This window comes from Aspergillus piperis (genome assembly GCF_003184755.1).
Source record: "Aspergillus piperis CBS 112811 unplaced genomic scaffold BO85scaffold_2, whole genome shotgun sequence".
In the NCBI taxonomy this organism is placed as follows: Eukaryota; Fungi; Ascomycota; class Eurotiomycetes; order Eurotiales; family Aspergillaceae; genus Aspergillus; species Aspergillus piperis.
Genome location: NW_020291592.1, coordinates 566,421 through 590,849, shown reverse-complemented (window position 1 = coordinate 590,849; position 24,429 = coordinate 566,421). Strand labels below are relative to the sequence as shown.

Here is a 24,429-nt window from a genome sequence, read left to right as displayed (position 1 = left end):
GCAATGAGGGTCCGTCTCATTCCAGTCGCCCTAGTGGCTGTTGGCATATTCGTTTTGAGCTGGGGTATGTACCTTCTTCTCGTCGTCCAGCCAATACGCTAATGATGCGCTAGCCGCGCTATCTAAAGGCTGGAGAGGCTCCGGTGAAAATGTGGCATTCTGTGCGGATTGCTTGGGCTATGTCAGAGATGTCGATACGATGTTCCAGAAAAATACTGGAGCTTGGGCCAACTCGCAGTTCTTTCGTTACGCCCTCGATAAATCGTGTCGAGGTCGGGTCCTAATCACCGGTCGATGTCTGCAGTATCGACGCAGGCTTCTTGAGAAGCCTGCGATTTTCATGGCGCAACTTGATAGTCCATACGAGGCCTGTAGGGCCATCCAAGCCTGTAAATAAATATTGTTATCCTGATTCCTGTGCTATGTCCGATTGTTCGTATTGAGGACTGTTGTAAAATGTACTTGGCATTCTTCAGGTTTTAAGGTCGAAAAAGCAAAATATAGAACAGTCCTTGGTATCGCGATATACACCCCTTGAACCAATAAGCCATGGGCCAAATGGAAAGAATAATTGGAATTGATTTGAGATTCTCTATCGATTTCGAGACTTGTGCTCACGTGGCCTTTCGTGGTGACGTATCCTAGATGAATTCGGGCTTTTTCGTGAATTTGGCGGAACATCCCGTCTCTAGTCACGCATTTAAGTGACGATTCTTAAGCCTACTTCACGGATACCGCAGTCACGTAGATATCTCAGTCACGTATCTGACAAATTCGTATGAGCTGATTCATGAAGCTATATCCAGTGACCGCCTAGTCATTGAAGAGGGCTTGTCTGGGTATAAACGTCTCTCATCCTACCTCCCTTCCTTCCTTTCTCTCTTCCTCCTCTATCTCTCTCTAGCAGCTCAACTCTCTTATGATTGCTTCTATATATATTCCTGAGTTTACCCTCACTTAGTGAGAAGCACAAGCAGGAAACAACACCTTAGGTTAATGGGACATGGAGGGCACAATGACACCTCCCAAAGTATGCTTCTTTTGACGATTACCTCTTTATACATCATGATTGATGGTTCAAGGCAGCTTACCTCTTCATCGCTGTATATGCACACTGTCAGATCATGCCTATTGTCTCCCTCACAAGAGATTCACATGCTTGACCATATCTGAGTGTTTGGTCTGTTCACACGGCGGGCTGTCGCGGCAACTACTTTGAACAGGACCCGCTTTAACATGTGTGGCTTGTTTAGATTTGACCTGTGTGTTGTTGATATTTTCACACGCTGTCTCGTTCCATCTCTCTATCACTTCTTCCTCTTTCCTTCTCTGACTGTTATGTTCTCTGATGGGGCTGCTTTTGAGCCGAACACACATAGATCTGGACCATACACCTATGATTCTACCCCAGAAATAAGCTACTGCATCTTGCTTCGTGCTTCTTGCTGACTATTATCTCTCAGCTAGTCGCATGCCACGCAGACTTGACCAGGATCTGTCATCCTAATGAATGTCCTTCTATACTGCGATCAAGCAGATGATCGTCACATGACTTATTCTGGCTCCTATACTCAGGAGAGGCCACAATATAAGCGTGGCGTGGCTAGTATATTCATGACTCAATGTCATGGTCAACTGAACAGTTAGACAGGTAAGCATCTATTCATGAAAGTCTCATGAGTGATCAATCTCTGATGATATTACTCTCCAGACAGCACATGTCAGGGCAGAAGAAGCGGCATACAACGCCGACAGAACTTGGAGATCTGCTATACATTGTTGAAAATGCTGAGCAAGATTCGCAATGCTGCCTCCCTCAAAGGCGGCGATCCGAGCGACTCAGAAAGCTAGGTAGATCTTGTTACGAGAACCGCTTCGGAATTCAGCTTGTCAGTGACGACAAGTTATTGTCTCGCTGTTGCTGCCGATGACTTACGGACTTGGCAAAAGCATATGCAAAAAATCTGCACTTATTGCCAAGTCCATTTCAAACGAGGTGTTATCAATAACTTCCAGAACCACCCAGCATGTTCTACACTATCAGACGTCAGGCAATCATACACGCTGTTATCACGGAGCTATCGCCTAAGAATTGCGAATCTCCCGAGCCAGTCTACAAGGTAGGACTGAAGGCATCGACTTAGTCAATCTGGTTGCCTCACTAGAGCATCATCAGCACCATTAAGCCACTGTGCTGGGTCGGTCGGCTTATCTGCTACCAAACCTCGTTCTGATAGTTGAAACTGAGCGAACCCAACCACCTCTGGCATGACTATCTGTTATTGCTTGACGCTTCATTCGAAAATATCCGTGGCATATTCCAAGCATCGGCCAAGCATCACGCGTTGCTCGGACAGAATTTGGCGACGCATTGCCGGTCCCGCGGAGCGAAAACAATAACCGTCATTTCACTCTTTCTCAGGAACCTCAAAGGATAGGATCCAGCCAGACTGAGGACTACGAATCGGCTTGGAGCCACTGCTACACAGTATTGCTTACGGAATATCTCCCGGACCTAAACGCTTCCTACCTTTCTGTGACTGTGTTATCGGCCTTGACGACTGATTCGAGCAATCGAACCAGCTCATGTGTTCCCTGAATCGTTACCGGCCACTAATATGTCTGATATAATATGTCTGACACACTAAACATCTCATCGTCGGATCTTGCAAGTTGAAAAGAAATTGCAGATCCAGCAGTCTACATCTACGCGTTGTTCCTATCCGTCGATCGGAATAGCTATACTACAACGACCTTGGTATCGATTCCCATGCGAACAAGACCAAAAACAAAAGCCAATTGACGATCTTATCTATCGTCCCATCAGCATTTCATCTTGACAGGATAAAGAAATCCGAACCAACGAGATGGGTTCCTGAAGGCTCAATGGTCTTGGACGATGAGCGCACCACTATCAAACGATAACAAATATCTTATATGCGTACCTCCACCAGAAATTCGAAGCCAAATATATGGCTATATCTTTGAGCCTGATAGGGCTGGCATTGTGTCACAGAGCGAGAGCGAAGGAAGCACTCGAGAAGGCTCCGGCCTCAACTATTTCATTGACAACTACGGCCACGTAACTTGGTTACACCTCCCCAGTCATGCTTCATGTCCCTTCCACGAGCGGGACTTGGCTTCATAATTTTTCCGATTACCACTTCGATCGCACTTTTCTCGACGCAGATAGAGGAAGCGCTACTCATCCTATGCGGTCGGCAAGTTACCCTACAGGAGATCGAGAGAGCAAGCGCCAATGTGTCACGATACATGGTCTACCCACAGAGCTACGCGGACCAACAGACAGGACGCTAACCAGCTTGGTTTCATTCGCAATCGATTTCCTTGAACATAATGGGGCAAATTACTTAATGGTTTGGCTCTTCATATGCCGTGCACAAGAGAAACCAATTGCCTTTGCCAATAAACGAGAAGTCAGACTCACACTCGCACCTGAGAGTTTTATTCGCCCAAAGCAGTGGTATCTGGGCCATGGACGTCGACACAAAGGCCCCTACTACATATACACTGCTGCAGCAATGATGGGTCCAAGCAAATGTTTCTCCCCGGTACCAAGTCTAGGTACCATCAACCGGACGCACTGGCTTTGCTGCCCCTTATGCCAACAGATACCTACCATCTTACGCGGTCGATGATATTCATTCTTCAGTGATGAACCGAAGAAGCCCCAGGATTCGCTCGAACTCCGCGAACACATCAAAGACGCGATTGGTATGGTCCAGAACAAGCTATACGACATGCACTGCAAAGCGTGTTTCTTCATCCATGACATAGTCGGTGTGTACCATGCTCTGGTGGGAGATTAGAACTGGGCTAATCGAATGCCTCCAGGAAGTGATCAGACACAGCCATACGCAAATCCGTGACACACGCGAAGTGCGGGTCTGGAATATTCGTAGCACAGTCCGACATTTGACTATACAGTGCTCCTATAGACAATCTGCTTCCTGCTTATCAAGAAGGAAGAACCATCCGAGACTACATTATCCAACACAATGGATGCCCACCAGTTCATCCCTCACTTGCGGTGTAATGGGTTCTAGTTCTGGCTTGCATTTCCGAAATCCGGGGTCATCTTCCTCGGCGCAGAGGCCGGCTTGAAGGGGTCAAGCTCTAATCGCTCGGAAGCGGATTACGACCTTGTTGCGATTAAGCTGACTCTCAGCATGGTGTGGTTCGCTAGCTAACGTGTTCTTGGCGACATTTTCTTCATTTGAGATCGACTATTTCGATATCTTCGAAAGGCTAGACTCCGCAAAGCGGAGGCTGTGTGCGGTCTCAAGACTGAAGAACGGTCTTCGATGAGGGATCAGATCCATGCGCCTCGGTACATGGCACATCTGAGGAAGATTATCCACGTCTCGGTTTCCACTATCCAGCAGACCAAGAAAGCGTTCGTTCACACCAATTTCTCTGCACCAATGAGAGACATTGCGCCTACTGTATCACGCCCTATAATTAGGGAAGCATATATGAGATGGTCGCGATATTGAGGGAAGGGTACCACGCGCGCAGTGAATTACCAGAATGAGATATCTGGAGCTGCCACCTCCTATTTTTACAAGTGGACTAGGTACCTGCTTTTTGTCTCATTGCTTTCTCTGTGAAGTACAAACAGTCTATCCGGCAGCCAGGTTCCGAGTTGGCGTTACATTTGGCCCAATATACTTGAGGCAACAGATTGCACATGGGTATAAAGCATTACCGTTCCCGCCTTATCGTATAAGCGAGGTGGGACCGCATTCGAGAATGATGAAAAATTCTAGGAGCGTTGTATATATCACTGCGATATTCCCCAGTGTCAACGATAAAGTTCAAATCCTTCTATATACTTTCACCGACTCTTGAGAGATCCGTTTGGGATCGTGGTCACCACTTTAAGTCCACATGATATAAGCTCTTTCGCGAGGGGAAGCAACCACATACGACCATAGGGTGTGGAAAACAGGGCTTCCCGTCCGCTCAGCCGTACTTAAGCCACACGCCGGGAGGTTAGTAGTTGGGTGGGTGACCACCAGCGAATCCCTTCTGTTGTATGTCTGCGTTTATTATCTTTTTTTGCGGCTGGTCGGGACTGGTCGGGTTTAGCGCCCATGCCGCCCTAACTTCAGTCCTCCACCTGGAACGCCCTGAAGCCCTCTAAAATTCGACCGCCGAGCCCGATCTGCTAAACATGGCCTTAAGCCATCGAAGACCAGCTAATCAATACAAACAAGCTAATTCTGAATGTCACCTACCTTCCATAGAGATATCCCTGTGAATTTAGCCAGCGTAGAACCAGCCAACAGAGCACGCATAACTTTAGACCGAAAAGACGACTAAAGACGCTTCTCGAAGATTGTACAGTCCGGGAATCATAGGGTAGCATATATATATTCCATTAGACCCATAGACCTTGAATTTATGTTATATCTTTGGGTCGAGACTACGGTAAGTGCGCAGTAGACAGGGTGAGATCCTCAGCACCAGCTTAAGCTTGCCAGTAGAGCTCTTCTCCCTAAGCTAACGGTCTAAATCTTCTTGCGGTGAGCTGAGATGTTATAGCTCGACATTTACACAAGCGGGTCCTTCAAAGAACCATTACCAGACAAGTCATTAATCATGCCAGACGCAGTTCCTGTGCCCGGCATGGAGACGATGACCTTCAAGCTGCCGTGTTTAGACGATTTCTCAAACGCCTCGTACGCGTTCTTTATATCATCAAAGGCAAAATCTGGAGGGGAAGGCCAGTTAGCGCACTCTAGTATACATCTATGGAAAAGTGTAGAGTGTGGGAAACGCACGATGTGTGACCAGGAAACTCGGGTCGATGCGCCCTCCCTCCACCATCTGCAGCAGATCGAGTGTTGAGACAGCGTCAATGAGTCGTGTCCGTAAGCCTAGCGGACATTAGCAAGGGAAATAAACACAATAAGATGAAGAGGACCTACAGATATTGCGATGCCACAGCTTCTCCAGGCGGAGCTCGCACGAACACCCGAAGACCCCGAGCGAGGCAATCGTGCCACCGGGTCCAACAAGCCCCTGCGCCATCTCAAACGACTCAGCATTTCCCACAGCCTCAATGACAACATCGAATCCTCTGCCACCCACAGAGCCCGCCACAGCGTCCTCAATGACCTTTTTCACGCCGCCCGCGCCCAGAACACTAAACGCATGGTCCGCACCCATGGCCCTTGCCATCTCAACCCTCCTCATCCCGCGTCCAATAACAACAGCAACGCTCGGCCCAAAGAGCCTCTTGCTCAACTGCAAACACATCAGTCCGATCGGCCCCGTCCCAATGATAGCAACACTGGATCCCGGCGTGATTTCCCCGTTCAGAATTCCGCACTCGTACGCCGTCGGCACTGTGTCGGACAGCGTCACCGCCACGCTCTCGTCGATGGCTGCAGGTAGCGCATGCAGTGAGAACGCGGCGTGCGGAACTCGCACAAACTCCGCCTGCGTGCCGTCGATTGTGTTCCCCAGTATCCAGCCGCCGTCGACGCATTGTGACGGCATACGTCGCTGCCGGCAGTAGTGACATGTCCCGCATGAGGTGATGCAGGATATGAGGACTTTCTGGCCGACGGAGAAATTGGGGATGGCGGCACCGAGCGAGTCGATGATCCCAACGCCCTCGTGGCCGAGAATCCGGCCTGCTTTTGCAGTGGTGACGTCGCCGGCGAGGATATGCAGGTCTGTGCCGCAGATTGTTGTGTGCAGGACGCGTATTATTGCGTCGGTGGGGTGCAGGAGGGTTGGTTTAGGCCGCTCCTCGATGGAGATTTGGTTCGGGGCTTTGTAGATGACAGCTTTCATTATGCTGGTTGACTGTGGACAGCGGGACTTCTGGTGAACAAAGTGATTTAGGCCTATGGGAGATCGCTGATACGAATAAGAGAAAGAGAGACGAATTAGGGTAGTACTTATACACCGACGGTCTGCCGGGGAATAGAAACGGGATCGGGTAAAATATACAACTTCGGCAGAGCGATCCTCGTGAGGAAAGTCAGCTGCAGGAGACGAAGCAACGGGCTATAGGTCTGCTTGGCTCTGCTCGAAAGGTAGGGGCCTAGGGCATGTCAGATAAGGTTGAATGCAGTCATGCAGTGTTATAGTAGAGCTAGTTGGCGAAAAGTCTGGGAACGTTGATTTGTCCGCTAAGAATCAGCTGTTCGATAAAGATGGGCTTAACTTGGGAATAATCCCCAGCTGAGGGTTACGATCCTTAAAGATGAACATTTATTTAGTGCCTGGAGTAAGGCTATGATTCATGGGAATTGAACGGTCAAAAGCCAGGAAATATCTGTGATGGATAATTTTTTGTGCGTCATGTAGGCTCAGAACTAGTGTAAATTAGCTCCGGCCATGCTTATGGGCCTAAACCTTGCGCTCAAGTATTCAGAACCAACGCCACTCCGTCCAAATCACCCACTACAATCACATCCCTCCGTGGACCGTCTTATCACGAGTAATTGATAATAACAGGCGGAATTCCACACGGCAGACTCTGCAAGTGCACCTTCACCATCCGCCCCGCTGAGTTCTTTCGCTCAATAGAGGGATATGCCTGGGATGATAGTTTCCCGCTGTTATAGTACTCCGGGTGTAGCTTGGCTGCCGTATCATCATCAGGAAGATCAACCTGTGCATCATACCAGAAATCGGAATTATGGTACCCCACGACAACACTGAATGTGTGGCCAGACGAGGCCCTAATTCGAAGTATACCGGATGTGCCGCTTCCACCGAGAATGAGGGTGAGCTTGTGACCGGTATCTTCGGTCCAAGCGCCACCGTTGGCGTAGTACTAACATGTCTTCTCGATTACGGTGAGTGCATCCTCGGTGTCATTGATGATCACTACAGGGAGAGTGTAGGGCATCGTGCTGCAGGTTTCAGTATTGCGTTCCATGGTAGTTTGGGGTTGTAGAGAATTATCACGGATGTATTCTGCGAGACGAGAGAAAGATCCTTCAGGTCAATGGTAGGGTTGTGATCCGAACCCCTCACTTTGGTAATTGGACGACCTTAGTCTAAATAGCTTGAGGGTATTTACATGTATGCTGTCAATACAAGAGGGGTTTGTAGTTGATTTGTGGCTGCAGCTGAACTGCACCGGAGAGGCCTCACCTGGAATGCAACTGGAAGTATGGGTGCAACCCCTACTGGACATCTAGCGGACATCGTGCAACTCACAGTCCCAGGTGACGGAGAAAATGCAACGTAGGCTCATGTTTGAGCTCCCTATTATGCAAGCCTCATACGCCCAGCTTGTTCTTGCTCTTTACCACCATTCGCAGGTGCCGGCTATTTTATCCTGATTTTGCAACCCGCTTGTTCGCTTCCAGTGACCCACCAATCAGACGGTTATTCTGTATGCCGATAAGCAAAGAAGGCAACGGGGCCTATCCTGCGCTAGAGCGAAAACACGAAGTGACAGGAATCTGAAACTAGTTCAGGGTCCAGGCCCTGGTGGCCTTTGTGCCCCGATTAAATGTTCGTCGGGATCTGCCGAATCATCGGGCAGTCGCCATTAGTTTACGAATTAGCCAGCTGTCATATGTATGTTTGCTTAGGTAGCCCCAACTCTGCAATTCCTAACTCCGCGGCTTGCGGTCTTTCCCGGCCGGCAACTCAAAGAGAAACCCTTCAAGGAACAATCCGGTGGATCTTGGAACGAGTGTGCGGCTCTACGTGTTCGTTGAGAATAGGATTGGCAGTTCTTCAACTTATCCTCGGAGTCAAAACAGACTTGTGCTAATAATTTCCCATCGTTTGGAAGAAGGAAAGTTTTATATGGAGTAATCGAGGGATTCAAAACGAAGTTATCAAGAGATATTAAATTATTATCATGTGTCGCTCTAATTTCCACTCGTTCATGCGAAATATCACTAGTCTCGACCAGCTAATGAATTCTCCGATCCCAGTCAACCTCAGCTACGCCTAAACTCTCGTGCCCCGCTATACGGTCTACTGCTCGGCGTCACTGGCTCTCTCTTCTCTCGCAAGACGGAACACCCGTTTCCAAGGTATCTTTGTTAATGGTAGATTTGCAGGGCCAGTGACAGCACAGCGTGGGCGCACTTGACACTACCTAGAGTAATGGAAACCAGACCAATCTTCCCCCGCAAATAAATAGACAGGTTAGAATTAGTTAAGAACAGCGCAGGAGAATAAGCAGTGTACCTATTATATGTTTACATTCATCCCAACCACAGCCTTTGTCTTTGCCATCATTTCTTGCGTATAATAGAAAGCCACTACCACTACTCTCCACCATGTCTTTATCCGGAAGCTGTTTGTGTGGGGGCATCACCTATACCGCAGAAGGTATGCAGTCCTCATCTCAATCTCAATTCTTTCCGACTTGAGGCGACGGGCAATCTGAACTCACTCTTTATATGCGATAAACACGACAGTTACTGAATACATGAGCGCCCTCTGCCACTGCACAGACTGTCAGAAGGTACGAGCACACTACTCAGGACATCACCATACCACCGCGCGTAGAAATCACCTAATCTCACTGAATTTCAGTGGACAGGCAGCGCATTTACATCCAACGCGGTCGTGCCTCGATCCAGCTTCAAGATTACCAAAGGTGAGTCCGAGTTCTAATGTGTGGGCGAATTTACCCCTCGCAACCCCCCCAAACGAAAAAAAAGAGGAAGAAAAGAAAGAGACTATCTGATAGTCAGAATCCCCAGGAATTCCCTCCTCTTACGACTCATTTGGCGCCAGCGGCAAGATTAGCCGGCGGTTTTTCTGCCCTACTTGCGGCTCGGGCCTCTACACGGACTTGGAGGTCATGTCGGACATGACATGTATCAAAAGCGGTACTTTGGAGAATGGCCATGCCAGTCTTGGAGGGAAGGTTAACGTCGAGTTTTATGTCAAGGATCGACAGGATTATTTGGTTCCTGTGGAAGGGGCGAAGCAGGAGAGCCATTTTCGTTGAGGAGGGCTGTTCGTTGACTTCTTCGTAAACAACGAGCTACTTTGGCGCGGACCCCTTTATCACTGGCGAAGAAGAATTCTCGCCTACTAGCAAAAACCTTTGCCATAATTCATGGTATTATACACATACCAGTTCTAGCAAGACTAAATCCCCAAGAACAGCCCAGCTTGGCTTAGGATAAGCCATGGACCCACTTTTTTCTCTGAAGAATTTATGTCTATGATAGACATGTAGTCTCTGGGCCAAGAAGATAATAGACTTCAGAAAGAAGTATATCACACCATCTACTGGGTAAAAAAAAAATCACTCACGTTCGACATCCCCTTTCTGTACAATATTGATACTTCTGGAGGTACCATCTATGGTCCATAGTACCCCGTCTGTAAAGCAACGCCAAACGATATGTGCCAAGACCGGGGGCTGGCTGACAGGAACCTACCGGATCCCAACAGAACCTACTTCCTGTTTGAGTATGTTGCCCGTGCTAGGTAGGTTGCTTTATCTCGATAGCGTGCTGAACCGTGGCGCACCGAGACCCTATAATGTTTCCACAACCATAGGCTTCGTTGCTTCAGTTCAAGTCCAGGTCTCGTCCAAATGTGACCCCAGCACCGTTCAGTGACGAGTTCCTGGCCGGGACGTGAAAAGTCGCTGAATCCTTGGGATAGGGCTCTATCGACGTAGGCGTCGCCGACGACGGTTCGGCGGAGTTTTATACCCTGTTCGAAGAGGGTTTCGTGGAGGTGGTCGAGCTCGGTGTTCTTGGTCATGGTGTGGTCTTAGAGGACTGGGGAATGGAGAGGGATGAAAGATTGTAAGGCTTCTTGAGGATGAAGGAGCAGCATGATACATGAGAAATATCTCTTCTTTCATCGCTGGTGACATTCAATGTTCTCAACGCGTTACGTAGTTTGTGCTCCCCCAAACCCTGCAGAACTCTCTCGATTGAACTAAGATCGGCATCCCTTACTTGGAAGTGGGTATTACAGGAAGTCTAACGTCCCAAATCACTGTGCGCGTATTGTTCGAGTTTGGACTAGTAGAGTGTATTGCATCTTATCAGCCTTACAGGAGATGGATCATCCACGAGCGGGTCCTGAGCCTTGCAGTGGTTGTTCCTAAACTGGATAAGCCCGGGGCCTTTTTCTGTGACGTCTAATCAAATCGCGTGTTGATGGAGACGAGGATTTTAGTGAATACCGTTTCCAGACAGCCAGAATTTAAAGATACCCAGGCCCTCATGCTAAGATAAAAGACCAAAGATGTTATAAATGCATATTCCGGATATGCTGGTAGAGGCTACCGGTTATTGTGAAACTATCTTTTGTAGTGCAGCCGGCCCATTGGCAATGCGTCGGAACATCCATGATTACATGTCTTGAAAGTTTGTTAGTGTTTCTGTTGGTGCAACGAATATGCATCTGAGGAGGATAGCTTACTCTTTAATAAGGCCATAGTTGTGGTCAGTTCCCAGATGTTTCTGAAGCTCTCGTCTATCGGCAAAAGTTTTGTCGCAACCTTTCACAAGACAGCAAAAGTAATGCTTCCCATGCCTCGCGAGAATATGACGGAAGAGTTCCTCCTCTCCCTCAAAGATTTGTGATTCAGTACAGCCCATCCATTTACACCGACCTGGAAAGAAACCAGCGTTTTCACTTTGGTATGAATTAGCCTGTCGGAAACTACAGAAAGACAGGGATTGGGAAGTTTAATTACCTCTCGTGCAGTTCCCCCAGAATGCGTTCCTTCAGTGGCGCCTTTCCCTTTGTATTTTTCTGTTTTGAGTGTTTGAATCCAGCGAAGGGGAATTCGGGGAGCTTAGACGGATCTCCTGGCTTTTCCATTTCACTTTCGTCAAAAGAGTGATAGGAATCGGTCCGTCCAGCGCCTCCGGCCCGGAGCTGATCGGTACTCAAATTTGCAGCCATCTCCATGTGATCATCGGTCGATTGGCTTTTATTAGGCAAGGGGATTGACATCAATGCAAGGTATGTAAGATGGTCAGCAATGTGCTCCTCGAGATCAGCCCGATTTCCTTCACCACACAACGGGCAGGACTGAAAGACAGGGCCAGAGGGTCGACTACTTCTCTCAGCGAGTATGGCTAGTTGTGGTTGGGTGCTTTTGTGCTTTCGGCGCATGTGCTCCTCATACTCGCTTTTCTCCCAGAAGACAAGGACACCGTGCGCCCGTGCGGCACAACGCCATCGCGGCCTATGTTGGCGCATATGGTTCAACCTTTCGTCTTTGGTATTGTATAACTTATAGGGAGAGTCACAGCGGTCGAACAAACAAATGTAGAGGTCGAGGTCACCCTTGACATGATCACTTGTATTTTCTTAACACAATGTCTCATGTAACAGGGCTGACATCAATCCATGCATCGTGACTTACCTCCACTTCTCCCGGTTCATGGCAACTGAACTAGAGAGATCACAACGACAATAAGGACAGATTACATTCTTTGCGCCTTCCATATACATTGACCACTCGCGTTCCAGATCCAGCTTTGTGTCCAAAAGCCTGATCTCGCGCCAATCACGCTGGCCTTTGCTAAACATTGAAGGTATAGGTGGTGTATCGCCACGAGAGTTGCTGGTGTTCCCCCGTAGGAACGCCTTTTCTGTCGCTATATGAATATCTTTAAGGGGTTGTAATCTGTGAAGAATTAATTCGATGGGCGCTGGAGGAAACGCGAGGTGTTCGGCGTCTCTCCTGGATGATGTGTCTGCCCAGCTGAGACGAGACAGACTGTGTAGTGCTTTGAGTTCCTCGAACTTTAGCACAATCGGGCTGAACAAAGAGGAGCTACTAGAATTGTCTTGTTTGGCCTCAGATGTTGGCTGTACTGGAGGGGATTCCCTATGGCTGCGACTTGGAGATAATTCTGGGATAAAGACGGCCCTTTTTGGAATAGTTGGATATCGAGAGGGGGGATTCCAGTGTCGGGAGCTCCAGTAAAGATCTACCTGTTCCCTTCGACGTAGCTGCATGGTAGCTGCTAGCCTCCTCTGGAGTGATCATCACACTTTGGAAACTTATCTTGAACGACTTCCAAGTCAGATTGATTAATGCGTGAGCCCCTGACATCACCGCTGACATTATCACTCGGTTTAGAGGGTGAAGTGCCTAAGTACTGGGACTCTTTGCTCACAATACGTATTGTTCTGGAAAGCTTGTGGATCAGGTCGATTTCGTCTGCTATTTCCCGGATGATAGGATCCAGCTCAGTAGCCTCAGAGAAAGAGGAAGATGGCTTTGGTTGACTTGTTCCTGCTTCAAGAGGGCTATTTATCGCTGTCAAAACTGTAAAGTGCTTGCGTTAGCCAAAGCTCTCTTTCTCAGGTGTCATAACGTTGATGTTACGTCGCTCGATATGGTCGTTTAGTATCCGGAGCAAGCGGCGAAGCAGTCGTTGGACCTGAGCCGCATTGCGAAGACGGTAATCAAGAGATCTCTTCGCTGCTGCAAAGATCCCTATATTGGAAGACCAGATCGAGAATTGTCCAAGTTGGTCTTCGATGGCTGACCGCTCCCGGACGGTGAGATGGCGAAACCGAGAGAGACACTTGGTGAAAGATTCTAGACAGAGGTTCGCAGATTCGGCAAGGGTTACAGTCTCCCAAGACTCCGTACCCATTGCGACTAGAAGGTAAAGAAAGAGAATCAAAGCGGTGGTTTTGAAGCACAGGAAGGAAGGAAGTTGGTGAGTTGTGGACGCGCGAGGCTGAGCTGCACTAGTAGTTAGTAGTTACCCTACCCCGCACCACATCAGCCAGTCTCACTTCACCGTCGACCTTCTCTATTCCTTTCATCTTCCCCTACGACCAGTACTCCTATATTTCTCTAAAGAAGGCGTTCTTAATCATGGTTGCTGACATACAAATGAGTCTTAAATGATGCCACTCCAGGTGAGGAGTCCGTTGCACGCTGTGCCCTCTATGTTAGGGAGCTTTGTCTGACTCTGGATGCGTTTGCGAAGACCATCCACCTTCTTCGTGATTGCCTCGAGCCGTTCCACACTGTTGCAGACTATTTCGGAGACTCTGGACCTCGAGAGCTGCGGGTATTTTTTAGTCATCTCAATGCATGTTGCCTTCTTCTAAAGCAGTATCTTGTACCTCGCCAAAGTCCCTCCCCGGAATGGGCAGCCGAAGTCGGGCCACTGGTTGACCCGGTGCTGAAGGAGTTGGAGGCATTCCAAGAATCATCGGTCTTGCCCGAATACGAATCATCCCTTCCACCATCAATACAGTTTCCAAAATTGACCACATTGATCCACTACTGGCGTTTATACGGTGACGATAGTCGAACGGTGCATCACGTTCGGGGATGCCTGGATTTGTATTGTAACGAGCGAAGATACAAGATCATCCTCTTGCTCCGCGGGTGTGCTGCGGCGCTGCAGTTGCAGCACCCCGATAATTCACATGCCCGAGAGTATCGTACGGTGCTTGGAGTAACAGGCAGACCTTCCTCGGTTTCGCTGAGCGCCAACACGGTGTTCCAGGCGCTCTTCTCTTCGGCCAGAGCGTGTTCCCAAGTCCACAATCACCAGTCCGCTGTCGGACTCCGAATAGCGACCCACCGAAAACATGATCAGGATCGATGCAGGTTTGAGGGACTGGTCACACTCAGTGCGACCTATAATAGTTGGCAAGAAACTCACATCAATGTCGACATTTTTGGCAGTCCTGTGAAGGAGAGATCAAGTTTCAGTGATGCGTTAACACATACTAACCATAGTGCGAAGGGGCCCAAGCGCCGTCGGCTGGGGTTGTAAGACTACGCGAACAAAGTCGACTGGAGGTGGTAAGGCTCTGTGAACAAATCGATAAGCTCAGAAAGATGCCATCTATGTGCTTGAATCTGTGGGTCGAGGACGGCAAACTATGGAAAGACCACTCACTTCGAATCGAGCATCCCATACACAGACCAAAACTCCAGGTCTCTCTAGGAGATATCATAAAAAGTCGACCGAGCTGTCTCACAGAGAAGATGAAGCGTGTTCTTTCCGTTCTTCTTGCATATTCCGTCCTACATCTCCATGGCACGCCATGGTTGCGACCCTCAAACTTCCATCCCAATAATATCTTCTTTTATGGTACTTCCACGGCGATACCGCTGAAACCATATATCCAGACGAGTTTAGCTGAGACGGTAGATGACCCTGGACATACAAATCAGGACGGCGACGTTGATCCGGATGATCTACCTTTACACCCCCACCCGGAGATCGTCATGTTGGCTATCATGCTCATAGAGTTGTACGTCGTGCAGCAGCTGCAACCTTTTGCTAGTCAATTTGGAGTAGGAGAGTGTGATAGTTTAGAGTTGGTCGACGAAAATACACGATATAGATTTGCAATCGCCGCCTTTGATCGGTTCAAAGATGAGTTTCCAGACAACTATCGAGAGGCAGTGGACAAATGCCTCGATCCTAACATCGCGTTGGGTCCAGATGACGAAGAGCTTAACGAACAGGCTTTCAAACAGTTGATATATGGAGGTATTGTTCAGCCTCTTGAGGACGAACTTCACCAAGGCTTCGGCAACACCGTCCATATTGACGAACTGGACGACATTGTGCAGAAAATGGATCTTAATTCAGGGGGACAGATACAACCCACTACGCCTTCCCTACCAGAGTTCACTGCGGCTTCCTCTCTTAGTCACAATTCTTTGACCTCTCAAGGGATCACGGCGCCATCAGAAGAGTACATATCCTCTGAAAACTCCTCCAAACGTGCGAGGTTTACCCACCGAGATTATACAGTTGGATGGATTTGCGCCCTTCCGACAGAACTCGCGGCCGCCCAGGCAGTCCTGGATGTCATCCACCCACCGTTACCTCAAAATGCAGCCGACCAAAATAATTATAGCCTTGGTCGAATAGGTTCGCACAATGTTGTCATGGCCTGTCTCCCAGCTGGCGTGATAGGTACAGTATCTGCTGCCAGAGTTGCAGATAACATGATGGCTACCTTCCCGTCGCTCAAATTTGGCTTGCTCGTGGGTATCGGTGGCGGTGTCCCTGGAGTGAAAGATGTCCGTTTGGGTGACGTTGTTGTGGGAGAGCCGACCGGGCCATTTGGGGGAATTATCCAGTACGACTTTGGCAAGACCGTCCGACGTGGCGAGTTCCACCGCACAGGATCTCTCAATCGACCGCCGGATGTGCTCTTGACCGCTGTTTCTCGGCTCATGGCGGATCATCTTCGAAAACGACCGATCCTGGATAAGTATCTCACTGAAATTGTGAAAAAGTATCCTGATATGAGGTCAGTATACTCGCATCCTGGTGTAGAGCACGACATCCTCTTTGCGAGTGACTACGATCATGATACACTCAGGGATGGTAGTTTCTGCGATGGATGCGACCGTTCGAAATTGGTCCAGCGCCAACCACGACTTTCTACTGCTCCCCATATCCACTATGGACTCATCGCATCGGGTAACAGGGTAATGAGAGACGGCAAGACTCGCGACAAATTGCGGGACGGACATGACATCCTCTGCTTCGAGATGGAAGCTGCTGGAATTGTCGACTCGTTCCCTTGCCTGGTGATTCGAGGAATCTGTGATTATTCCGATTCGCACAAAAATAAGGCATGGCAGGGATATGCGGCTGCGACTGCGGCTGCTTATGCCAAAGAGCTTCTGAGCGTCATAGTAGGGACTAAGACTGACAATTCGGGCGACTGGACACTATGCTATGGAAGTGATTAGCAGGCATTGGGTGATTCTCGTTTTCGTGGTCGATACTACCACAACAGATATTTTAGAAACTAGGCCAAACAAAAAAAATCTTAAACACATGGACTTTTGAAACAACATACGAATAGCTAATGACAAAGTAGGAGATTTTCCCGTGACATTGAGATCTTGCAAGGCGAACTGCAGTGTTGTTAAACCTTGGGTAATAGTATTATCCAGAATACTAAGATATCAGAACAAAATAATCTCAATTATTATAATGTTATCCTTGGGTCTAGTACTTCAAACTCACTTCGCCACCCAAGCCCATTATCGACTACAAAGCGCTAAGTGTTCCAGATGCGATTCTTCTACTGCACACTAAACCGTCCTCTTCCTGAAGACCAGTACTGGCTGTCAAGTCACATCAAATTACCTGTTCTCTCAACTAAGCTTCAATTACCTCTTGCCCATTCACCCAGTTCCTTTGAAAAATACCCGTAGGCGCAGGTAAAAACCCAACCCTGACAAGGAACTCAGCTCCCATCCTAACAGCCACCTTCAACCGCACCGGAGTATCACCAGATTGCCCTCTAGTCCTACCAGCCACTCTCTCGTTCCCCTGCAACCATCCATATACATGTTTCAATGGCCAAAGCGGATGCTGCTCCCTTGCAGTCTCAATATCCGCTCCGACAAGATCCATCCACGAAGCTAGACTTACTCCTTCCAGCGTGTACCCCATCTCCTGCAGTATGGCCCAAAACTCTCTCCAAGCCATTCCTTGTGTAGCATATTCATCGCCTATGATATCGCTGCTCGTGCTGAATGCCGCATCGAGAACTGCCTCTGCAGTGGTAGTAGCATCGGAAATAAATAGCCATCCCTCTGCGTCCTCGGCGTTATATACCCCCAGTCGGATGCACGTTGCTACCAGCCGCCAGATATAGTCCGTAGTATTGGAATAGCCTTCAATTGGTGTTCCAATGACCCATCCTGGGTTTATGACACAAATATTTCCTGCTGGAGTGGGGGTAGAGCTTCCCGGTAATTTGCGCGTTGCAGCGCGTCGGACGACGACTTCAGAGACCAGCTTTGTCTGGCTGTAGGGGATAGCATCGGGAGCGGACAGCTCCGCCACAACGTCTTCCTCTTCATGAGCTTTCCATGGACGACCACCTGTGATATAGACGAATCTCATCCTGGGACATCTCAGAGCGACTTGCAACAATTCCATGGTCGATCCGACGTTGGCAGCCTCTAGAACGTCGTAGCCCTTCATCCAGTGCACGGTAGCACCGTTGTGTATGATATGATCAACTGTTTGACCACAGCTGAGAGATTCCCAGCGAGCTGGGTCAAGTCCGAGTTTTGGTAATGTTAGATCTCCTCGCCAAACCTCGAGCTTCTCTGCGTGGTGGCCTGTCCACCAGAGGGCTTCTTTAGCCATGCTGATGGTGCGCTCTCTCGCAGCGTCATCGGTATTACCTCGGACGATACAGATGACTTGGTTGATCTTTGGGTGAGATAGGAGTTGGCGGAGGATTTGAGTACCCAGGAAACCGTTGGCGCCAGTCAAGAAGACGGTGAATGATCCCTTGTCTCTACAGATTGAGGGATGTTTGAATGTTGGGTTATTGCTCCCTAAAAGTGTGAGTTGAGCAGCCCGAATCCTTGAGTCATGTCGATTGATCTCCCTCATGAGGTCAACCCCGGTCGAAGTATGCTTGGTGGAGGAAGGGCTAGTACCGTTCTTTTGGTAGTGAAGTACGTACTCTGCAAGGCTTCTGATTGTGGTCGTCTTGGCCATTACATATTGCATGTCAACTTGGATGTTGAAGTGTCGTGAAAAGAAAGAGGTGAGTTCCATCATATTGACGGAGTCCAGACCAGAGGAGTGTAAAGAAATATCTCTGTATCCTGTTTTTGCGTTTCGATCTCCGTTCTTCATCCACGAAGGACGCATGGAATACACCTTCTGGGCGATTGTGTATGCAGGATGATCATTCTGCAGTATCAAATTGCCTTGAGAGTCTTCGCCGCTATGAGAGGGGTCGGAAGTGCCATCAAAGACGTGTTCTTCACTCAAGAGAAGTGACCGGTCTATCTCACGAAGCTGTTTGCGATTAATTTTGCCTGTTGGCGTCAGAGGGAGTTTCTGCATGGAGACAAAAACGTCGGGAATAATAGACAGACGGCGTGAAATCCGTTGCATGACCTCGTCGGTCATTTGGTATAGCTTTGGAGTGACTGTCGTCTCCTTACTGGAAGAAATAGCATTGTTATCCGAGTGTATAAAAGCTACCAGCACCGGTTTCGGCTCTCCGTCATTCTCCAGTACAACGACTTCGGCCACGACTTGATTCGCTTTCGTTGGCAAGGAAGCTGAAACATGGTACTCAATATCTCCGAGCTCTACCCGCTGACCACGTATCTTGACCTGGTTGTCCTTGCGCCCCATGAATGATAGGCTTCCATCCTCGTTGTACTGCACCAAGTCACCAGTTTTATAAAGACGACCACGGCGACCGGGATGACTCGTTGAGCCTGTGAGCAGCCATTCAGGATCTTCCACAAATGCATCTCCTGTCTTTTCTGGGTCGTTCATATACCCTAAGCCAACAAGGGGTCCCTCAAGGAGTAATTCACCGGTGCATCCTAGCGGTACCAGCCGATTATGATTCTCGGGATGTACAATCCAGGTTGTCACACCTGTGCCTTTTCCAATTCGGATAGCTTCTTCTGTGTTGGACGGACGAGCGTTGATAGTGCTTATTGGTGTGCACTCAGCAGGTCCGTAAGCGTTTATGACTCGAACATTGCTCGACCGCCACCGGTCAATATCGCTCCTTTTAACGGGCTCGCCCAGAAGTATCAACGTCTCGAGGTCGTATGCCCTCTCCGGGTTTAACAGACGCGCTACTGTCGGTGTTAAGTTACAAATGGTAGGGCGCATAGCCGCTATAGCACTGCCGATGTCACCCTTGTAGCTCTCTTGCGATGGTATGCACAGACATCCTCCAACCACAAGTGTGGTTAGAATGTTATGGATCGCGGCATCGAATGAATATGATGCACCATCCAAGACTCGTGACCTGACGGTATAGTTCAAAAGTTCTGATTGATAATGTAGAGCAGAACAAAGATTCTCGTGTGATACCATGACTCCTTTAGGTGTCCCTGTGCTACCAGAAGTAAACACTGTATATAGTAGGCTGGAAGGCAGTGGCGATTGTCCCGTGATGTTTTTGGTATGATTTCCCATATGGCCAGGAACCTTAGACAAGTCTGGACCAACTTGTATTACCATTTTGGATAAAAGGCGGCTTAAATCCATGTTGGCTTCGGAGGAGAGCAAGATCTTAGCTCCGACTGTCTGAATGATAGAGCGCAATCGGGACTCCGGTAGAGACGGGTCGAGCAACACAAAGCTTGCACCTGTCTTTAAGACCCCAAGGATTGTTACTATGGCCCACTTTGATTTCTCAAAGCAAAGTGGGACTACATTGTTCGGCCCAAGTAGGGATGGGCTGACTCCAAGTCTGGCGAGCTCGGTTGCCAGGCTCGTGGCGAGCTGGTTAAGCTCAACGTATGTTAGGTCTCCATCCCACGCGTGTATTGCCATTCCAGTCGGCTGTTGCTCCACCTGCTTCTCAACAAGCTCGTTGACTGTTGCTTTGACCAATGATGGGACGATTCTATTCCATCCCCATACGCGCTCGAGACTCTGGGGCGTCACTAGATCAAGATCTGCTATTCTCCTATCGGATTGTGCTGTGGCGAGCTTCTCTATCACAAGGTCGAGTCCTTCTAGTAAATCCTGGACGATCCACGGTTTTATCATATTAGAATCGAATCTGGCGCTGACATGTCCGGTCCCAAGCTGCACCTCCAGTACAAGAGCGTAAGTGTTGTCCCACTCCGGATCTTGCCAACCTTCCCACTCCCCGAACGTATTGTCGGCTTTTGCAGTCTCCTCGGGTTGAATAATGAGAAGAGTCTGGAACATGCACGCTCGACGAGCACCGGGACTGGTTTTGGCGATGTTGTGCAAGCCGAACTGCTCGAAAGGTATCATGGTCGTTATCTGCCCCTGAATGCTTTCAAGGTATTCCATAATGGTTTGTGACTGCTGTATCTTGACGTAGAGTGGGATCGTCGCAATTGTTGGGCCTACTATCTCCTCAATACCAGTAATAGGGGCGCTTCGGCCTGACGTGGTGACCCCAAACACTACTTTGTCTGAGTTGGTCCTGTGACTGAGGAGGAGAGCGCACGCTGAACGGACGGGTAAAGCGGGCGTAAACCCTAGCGTATGTAATTTTAATGATGATAGTTTATGTGTAATCTCACTGTCGGTCTTAACCCGCTGTACTGACGACGGAAGACATGGGAATGGTTCGCAGTCACATTCGGCAAGGTTATCCCTCCAATATCCTACAGCGCGTTCGTGGCTCTGGCCCTGGATGTATTTTATGAAGGCCTTGAACTCTGGTTGAGTGGGACCCTTGGGCATGCCATGATATACATCTCTGACCCTTTGCAACAATAGCGGCATTGACCAGCCATCGTATAGAGCATGATGAAGGGTCAATACGAACCATCGGCGGTTGGCTTCTTCGTCCGTGACAATCGCGCAGCGTACAAGAGGCTTTCCGAAGCCCATGGGAGTTGCTTTGTCTTTTTCAAGATATTGCTGTAGGCTTTTCGCATGATTCCATTGGATGTCCTCCCTTAAGACCACCTGCAAAAAGCCAATGTCTGTATGTTGTATGATCCTTGTTCGTAGGACGGGCGTACTCTGGGTCGTTTTGTCCCATGCGCAACATAATCTTCTTGTATCTATATCCGGACGCAATTCCAAAACTCGCTGCATCATGTATGTACCTGGATTCTGCAGTGATAGATACATGAGACCTTCTTGTAGGGGTGTACAGGGATATGCGTCCTCCACTGTATCGGGGTCCAGCTGATAATAGGTCATAATGTCCTGGAGAAGTGCTTCATTCCATCCTTTCCCCAAAAGGGAGTAAGGCGGAATCGATTCAATGGGTTTGGCATGCTCAAGGCGACACCGACCTTCCAGACTACCAAGTGTGGGATACTGGAAGACTTCGGAAAACGTCAGCCCGATACCAGCCAGTCGAGCCTTGGACACGACCTTCATTGCTGCAATAGAGTCACCTCCTAACCGAAAGAAACTATCTTGAAGCCCGATTGATACTGAGTCAATACATAGAACATCCCCCCAGATTCTTTGAAGCTCAATTCCCACAGGAGATGTTGGTTTTGTCTTGGCCCTGTGGCTTTGGTCCTTAACGCATTGTTGGAACCATAAAGTACCTGCTTCCCGCAGCTTTTTTCTGTCCAACTTGTCTGACATGGTCCTGGGGAATTCACGTATCGACAGAAAAAAAGACGGTATCATATATGCTGGCAGGCTCTCAGCTAGTACTTGTATGACATCAAGGGGCACATGGTATATCTCCATGGAAGTCATTCCCGGTCCCTCGGTATTGGCCGAGGTCTGACGTGGCAGAATGAAAACTGCCAACACTGTGCTTGATTCCTCCTGTTTGACTGTAATTGTCTCAACTATAACCTGTTTGGCTTGTGGCAAGTGCTGCTCCAGGCAAAACTCTATTTCTCCGAGTTCCGCTCGCTGCCCGTGAATCTTAATCTGCGTGTCCTTGCGACCGACATAGGTCAGGCTTCCATCGTTGTTGTAGTGGACAAGATCCCCTGTTTTGTACAAACGTTGTCCGCATCGTCCTGGATGATAGGGTCCACCTTGTCGTAGCCATACTGGGTCCCGGATAAACACTCGTGCAGTTCTTTCTGCATCATTCAAGTACCCTTCGCCCACTAGTGGTCCTTCTAGAAGTAGCTCACCAGTTTCGCCAAGGGGTAGTAGACAGTCGTGGTTATCTGGATCAACGACCCATGTCACTAGTCCTGCACCTTTGCCTAGTCGAGTGGTCTCCTGCGGACTCGCCGCGCTGGTGTTGATGACACTGTAGGGCGTGCACTCGCTAGGTCCGTATATATTGCTGATCCTCACTTTATCCCACCAGCGTTGAACATCGCTGACTCGCAAAGCCTCGCCGAAAAACAAGAGCGTTGCTAATGTTGGGGTGTCAGCAGGGTTCAGCAACCTGGCAACTGATGGGGTAAGCCCGATAGCATTTGCACGGAGAGACGTTATGCTTTGAGCCAAGCTATTTCTCCGGTCTTGCTCGGATGGCACGCATAAACAACCGCCTGCGGCGAGGATCGTAAATGTGTGGCTGAGTGAAGCATCAAAGCCATTGGAAGAGAAGTCGTAGAATCTGGTTTCCTTAGTGAACCCCAGGAGTGGCAGTTGGTAATGGAGAGATGATGCATAATTCGTATGTGTTATGAGTAATCCCTTTGGTGAGCCTGTGGAACCTGATGTAAAGGCTAAGTACATGAGTGACGATGGGTCGACTGGTGGCGGGTCTTGTCCTCCCAGGTTATTCAACGCCGAGAAGAAAGTCGAATCAATGGCAATTACGGTTTCAGCCAATGATGCCGCGATGGTGTTGCTTGAAACAGACGATAAGATCATAATTGCGTTTACGCTTTCAACAATGGCCTGAAGACGCTGTTCAGGCAGTGAGGTATCAAGCATAACAAATGCCGCACCAGCCTTGAGCACACCCAGCATAGCTACGGTTGTCCACAGCGATTTCTCAAAGCAGAGAGGCACAATCATACCAGGTCGTATTCCAGAAAGGAAGAGCCATTTTGCTAGTTTTGTGACGAGCTGTATCAACTCTCCGTAGTGCAATTCGCCATCCCAAGCAGAAATAGCCAGTGCATCAACTTGCCCTCGTGCCTTTTCTTCGCATATTTCGTGGACACAGCGCATGATTGGTGGTGGGCACACCTCGTTCCATTTCCAAATTTTTCTCAGATCCCCTTCCGGTATGTCCTGGAAGCTCGATGCGTCAGTATCTTTTTTATCGGGTTTTCGTGTCTTGGTTGACATTGCGGTAATGGTGGTGAAGCCGAAAGTTGATTGAGAGGGTTTCTCGCTGTTTGTCTTCCTAGGTCACACCCAATTCGGGATGGATGTTTCTATCATTCCTGTCTCACTTTGGTTCGCAGGTTTATACCAAATTGGCAAGTAAAGCTGCCAAACAAAGCCTTGATGCTTCTTTTGAGGTTGTCGCACAGTATATAAGTACCTAATTTCATCCAGAGAAAAAGCAGGAATGAACTTTATCCGTATCAAGTGACCACGAAGTAGCATAATACAACAAATATGGTTGCCCCTCATAACTATCAGTAACTGATAGGAGTAACGCGCTTGAAGAATAGATGCGCATTGCAGACGCTGAGCTTACATGACGAAGGACTAGGCGCAAACCACTGCATAGCTGATCGGCAGCAACAAGGTGCTAATCCTTGTTCAAAGGGCTTCAAGGAAGAAAGAAAGAAGATATATGACTACTGCAGCTTTTACTGTATTGTCCAATGAGAAGTTAACCTGAGTATCTGTTGACTGATCCTCTCCTGGCACTTTAACGAATCTGGTTAGAAGGGGTCCTCCGTCCCTGCTTTTCATCGAATGCATTGATAATACATTAAGCAGCGGGGGGTGCACAGTACATGTCCTTCGTCATTAGAATCATGCCACCAGTCAAATACGGAAGTTCGGTTGTACAGGCTGACGCGGCCGGCTTGGAAGGTTAGTACTTAGGAGCAAGGAGTTTACCAGAACGGATACGCGTGCATCT

General features: G+C 48.8%; 8 protein-coding genes across 8 annotated transcripts; 3 read left to right on the top strand and 5 right to left on the bottom strand.

Annotated features, from left to right (window-relative positions):
- Nucleotides 1–3: 3 nt before the first annotated feature.
- Nucleotides 4–3,318, top strand: BO85DRAFT_455836 (uncharacterized protein; the record flags this gene model as incomplete). The annotated part of the gene is made up of 6 exons (XM_025661410.1): nt 4–64; nt 114–371; nt 1,712–1,778; nt 1,869–1,889; nt 2,851–3,007; nt 3,106–3,318. The coding sequence occupies 6 exons, from the start codon at nt 4–6 to the stop codon at nt 3,316–3,318; spliced, it is 777 nt and encodes a 258-aa protein (XP_025519617.1).
- A 2,258-nt stretch (nt 3,319–5,576) lies between these two features.
- On the bottom strand, nt 5,577–6,828 carry BO85DRAFT_363983 (putative zinc-containing alcohol dehydrogenase; the record flags this gene model as incomplete). Its single annotated transcript, XM_025655679.1, has 3 exons — nt 5,577–5,737; nt 5,808–5,903; nt 5,955–6,828. 3 exons carry the CDS (start codon nt 6,826–6,828, stop codon nt 5,577–5,579), a joined length of 1,131 nt encoding a protein of 376 aa, XP_025519616.1.
- Nucleotides 6,829–7,474: 646 nt separating this feature from the next.
- Nucleotides 7,475–8,245, bottom strand: BO85DRAFT_434365 (uncharacterized protein; the record flags this gene model as incomplete). The annotated part of the gene is made up of 3 exons (XM_025658464.1): nt 7,475–7,819; nt 8,143–8,153; nt 8,209–8,245. 3 exons carry the CDS (start codon nt 8,243–8,245, stop codon nt 7,475–7,477), a joined length of 393 nt encoding a protein of 130 aa, XP_025519615.1.
- A 1,045-nt stretch (nt 8,246–9,290) lies between these two features.
- BO85DRAFT_483720 (GFA family protein) lies at nt 9,291–9,970 on the top strand (the record flags this gene model as incomplete). The annotated part of the gene is made up of 4 exons (XM_025663175.1): nt 9,291–9,342; nt 9,432–9,478; nt 9,550–9,613; nt 9,720–9,970. 4 exons carry the CDS (start codon nt 9,291–9,293, stop codon nt 9,968–9,970), a joined length of 414 nt encoding a protein of 137 aa, XP_025519614.1.
- A 211-nt stretch (nt 9,971–10,181) lies between these two features.
- On the bottom strand, nt 10,182–10,740 carry BO85DRAFT_434363 (uncharacterized protein; the record flags this gene model as incomplete). The annotated part of the gene is made up of 3 exons (XM_025658463.1): nt 10,182–10,187; nt 10,282–10,297; nt 10,430–10,740. 3 exons carry the CDS (start codon nt 10,738–10,740, stop codon nt 10,182–10,184), a joined length of 333 nt encoding a protein of 110 aa, XP_025519613.1.
- A 68-nt stretch (nt 10,741–10,808) lies between these two features.
- Nucleotides 10,809–13,128, bottom strand: BO85DRAFT_114550 (uncharacterized protein). The gene is made up of 5 exons (XM_025653861.1): nt 13,125–13,128; nt 12,365–13,053; nt 11,687–12,184; nt 11,410–11,625; nt 10,809–11,347 (listed from the first exon to the last, which is right to left on the bottom strand). Exons 2-5 carry the CDS (start codon nt 12,961–12,963, stop codon nt 11,236–11,238), a joined length of 1,425 nt encoding a protein of 474 aa, XP_025519612.1. The 5' UTR covers nt 12,964–13,053; nt 13,125–13,128; the 3' UTR covers nt 10,809–11,235.
- A 626-nt stretch (nt 13,129–13,754) lies between these two features.
- Nucleotides 13,755–16,790, top strand: BO85DRAFT_388647 (purine and uridine phosphorylase). Its single transcript, XM_025656719.1, has 3 exons — nt 13,755–13,881; nt 13,953–14,746; nt 14,770–16,790. Exons 1-3 carry the CDS (start codon nt 13,867–13,869, stop codon nt 16,697–16,699), a joined length of 2,739 nt encoding a protein of 912 aa, XP_025519611.1. The 5' UTR covers nt 13,755–13,866; the 3' UTR covers nt 16,700–16,790.
- Nucleotides 16,791–17,114: 324 nt separating this feature from the next.
- On the bottom strand, nt 17,115–23,956 carry BO85DRAFT_501132 (non-ribosomal peptide synthetase; the record flags this gene model as incomplete). Its single annotated transcript, XM_025664159.1, has 1 exon — nt 17,115–23,956. The coding sequence occupies exon 1, from the start codon at nt 23,676–23,678 to the stop codon at nt 17,115–17,117; it is 6,564 nt and encodes a 2,187-aa protein (XP_025519610.1). The 5' UTR covers nt 23,679–23,956.
- Nucleotides 23,957–24,429: the final 473 nt, after the last annotated feature.